The sequence below is a fragment of the Propithecus coquereli genome, unplaced genomic scaffold (assembly GCF_000956105.1).
Source record: "Propithecus coquereli isolate 6110/MARCELLA unplaced genomic scaffold, Pcoq_1.0 Scaffold211, whole genome shotgun sequence".
In the NCBI taxonomy this organism is placed as follows: domain Eukaryota; kingdom Metazoa; phylum Chordata; class Mammalia; order Primates; family Indriidae; genus Propithecus; species Propithecus coquereli.
The window spans coordinates 2,603,220-2,606,124 of NW_012146190.1; the positions used below are offsets into that span (position 1 = coordinate 2,603,220).

Here is a 2,905-nt window from a genome sequence, read left to right on the forward strand (position 1 = left end):
CACGTGTAGGTGAACTTCGGCTCAGTTTGGAGGACATCGAAAAAACAATCAAGCCCAGCACTAGACAATTTTACCACCATCATCTTCTATCTGAAATTGCTACAGCAATTCTCAGGTCACCCCCACCGACCTCAAAGCCAAACCTTTACCAAGGGATGGAAGGCAAGAAAGCTAATCTGATCCTGAGGTCAGAAGGCACGAGGATGAGCAGCAGCCGGCGCGGCAGGCACGCGGGTGTGCAGTGCCGGGAGGGGTTGGGGTGGTGCGAGGTGACTCGCGGGGCTCCGAGGACAACTCAAGCAGCCGGTTCGGGACGCCCTGGAGGCGTGGCGACCGGAGGGCGAGCGCGACGGGCGCCACCGTTCCGGCGGGTCCGCCGCAAGCAGCGGCGCCCCGACGGGCTGGGCCGGGGTCCGCCACCGGCTCCTTACCCGTAGTAGCGGAAAGCATTAATGATCTTCCAGAAGTGCTCGCGCTCGAGCCTCTCCTCCTCCTCCTCGGTGCTGCGCGCGGCCGCCACGACCGCCGAAACCGCCGCGGCCGAGCCCAAACGCCCGGCAGAGAACTGCACTTCCACCTCCTCGCTCCCACTGCGGCCGCCGCCGCCTCCCCCGCAACCTTCCGGCAGCTGAGAGACCGGCGGCGGAGGGCGCCGCCGTCGCTGCATCGCAGCCGCGGCCCTGGGCCTGGCTCGCTTGCGTCTCGCCGCGATTGAAAGCGTGGTGGCGGCTGCTTGGCCTTCCTCTAGACGGCGCCCGCCGCGGACATGCACCCAGCTCGCGGCGCGCTCCGCCCCCGCCACCCTCAAGCCCCCATCCGCGCCGCGCTCCGCCAGGTCTTCGGGGCTCCCGGAAACAGCGCGCATGCGTGTGCGAGTGTACGACAGAGGGCCCTGGCCGCCAGCGCTCATTTGCTGCCGGGCTTCGGCGACGGCGCGCTGACGTCAGGACGGCGCTTCCTGGGGCGGGGCCAGGGACCCCGTGTGGGGGCGAAGGAGGAGCTCCTTGGCAGGGTGGAGCTGGCACAGTTGGCACCTGTGAGTGGCCGCGTGGGTGGGGCTTAGCTTACGAGTGCTGGATTGTGGAACACGAGGCTGAACCTAGGCTAAGGCACTAGCAATGGAGGGAAAAACAGAAAGAAAAAGTTCAGCTTTCATGAATTCGGAATTTTTATTTCAGAAAGTGTAGAGGGAAAGTCTTGCATTCACCCAACTTAAGTTTCAATTCACTTCCTAAATAAGTTTTTAATTACTTAAAGGGGGCACTATCATCTTTCCAGTTTTTAGGGGCTTGCAAAAGTCCTAATGCCACTCTCACTGGTGATGGCAGCAGATGGAAAATGCAGGAACCTAACTCTATCCAGTATGTGTGCTTGGGAAGTCCGTAACACCTACCAGCGTCTAAGGGTGGCCCTTTGCAACGCCTGACCTGACCTAACCTATTCCTCTTTTTCGCCTGTATTCATTCACATTTTGCCTCGTTTCTGTGCTTAGAGCTAAAATGGCTGCCCTACCTGCATGTAATGTTATTTTCAGGAAATAACTCATTCCGTGCAATTTAATCCACCACCCAGCAAATCAGTCTTACAAAATAATTATAAAAAGGAAGGATTGTTTATATTCGGAAGAGTTAAATATGCCTAGGGAACCACAGAGTCTGTTTAAAAAGATATAATCATTGAAAATGAAGTGGCTTCCTATTTTCATAATTCAAATTAATAACTGAAATAAAGCCAGTACTAAAAAATACTGATTATTTTAGGAAGTGATGCACAGCCCTGGCCAGGTGGCCACCCTGCCCCCACATTTGACGCTGTCGCTGCCCACAAGTGGTTGTGGCCACTGTGCCCGGAGGGAGGCAGCAGAGGCCAGCAATGCCAGGGAAACTCCTCTGGGGGAACACTGTGGAGCTGGAAGGACCTTTAGAGGAATCTGAGGGCCAGAAGAAAGAGAGGCAAAAGAGCTTTGTGGATATCGTAATTTCAGATGAGGAGTTATGGATCTGTCTTCCCTTATGGGGTTGTTATGAAGATTTAAACAAGATGAGCTGAAAACACATTACACAATGCTTGAGTGATAGAAGGAAGTCAAGGCACCATTATGACTTAGATGAGAAATCATAAACAAGAGAAAATGGTGTTGCTGATGACCTGGACGTTCCCAAGCCCAAAATAGCTAAAATGAAAGAGAAGCTAAGTGGAGACACTGAAGAAGGATTTACTGGATTTTCAGATGAGTTCTCTAAATCTCATAAGTCAAGAAGAAATATCCAATATCAAATGATATTGATGAATATGAAAAAAATCAAAGCGAGGATCATCCTTAGATAGTTCTATTCATGAATCAAGTGATAATAAACTTGAGGAGACCCTAACACATGAACAGAAAGAAGCCTTCTGCAATTTCCCTATTTCCAAAGAGACTATAAAGCTTCTGAAAGGTCGAGGGGTAATATATCTCTTTCCAATTCAAGTTAAGACCTTTGATCTTGTATATGAAGGAAAAAGTTTAATAGTTGCTCAAGCATGAACAAGAACAGAAAAGACATTCTCTTTTGCCATCCTCTTTATTGAAAGACCCTAAAGAAATCAAGAAACAATTACTAAAAAGCCACTCACCAAAGGTACTTGTTTTGGCTCCGACAAGGGAACTGGCAAACCAAGTGAACAAAGACCTCAAAGATATACTAGGAAACAGTATATCTGTTGGTGTTATTTTTATGATGGAGCAACATGTCAAAGCCAAATTAATCATATTCAAAATGGTATTGATATCTTGGTTGGGATCATTGGTCATATCAAAGACCACCTGTAGAGTGGTCGATTGGATGTTTTAAAAGTATGCCATGTTGTGCTTGATGAAGTGGATCAAATGTTAGATTTAGGTTTTGCTGAACAAGTTGAAGAT

General features: G+C 49.9%; 1 protein-coding gene and 1 pseudogene across 1 annotated transcript in view; one reads left to right on the forward strand and one right to left on the reverse strand.

Annotated features, from left to right (window-relative positions):
• Nucleotides 1-854, reverse strand: part of LOC105810421 (chromosome unknown open reading frame, human C9orf41) — an 86,951-nt gene extending 86,097 nt beyond the window's left edge. The window contains exon 1 of the mRNA XM_012644417.1: nucleotides 432-854. Coding sequence (XP_012499871.1) covers nucleotides 432-667 — 236 coding nt within the window. The 5' untranslated portion in view covers nucleotides 668-854. The remainder of the gene's footprint in view (nucleotides 1-431) is intronic.
• Nucleotides 855-1,872: 1,018 nt separating this feature from the next.
• The window catches only part of LOC105810422, a 7,874-nt pseudogene continuing 6,841 nt past the window's right edge, over nucleotides 1,873-2,905 (forward strand).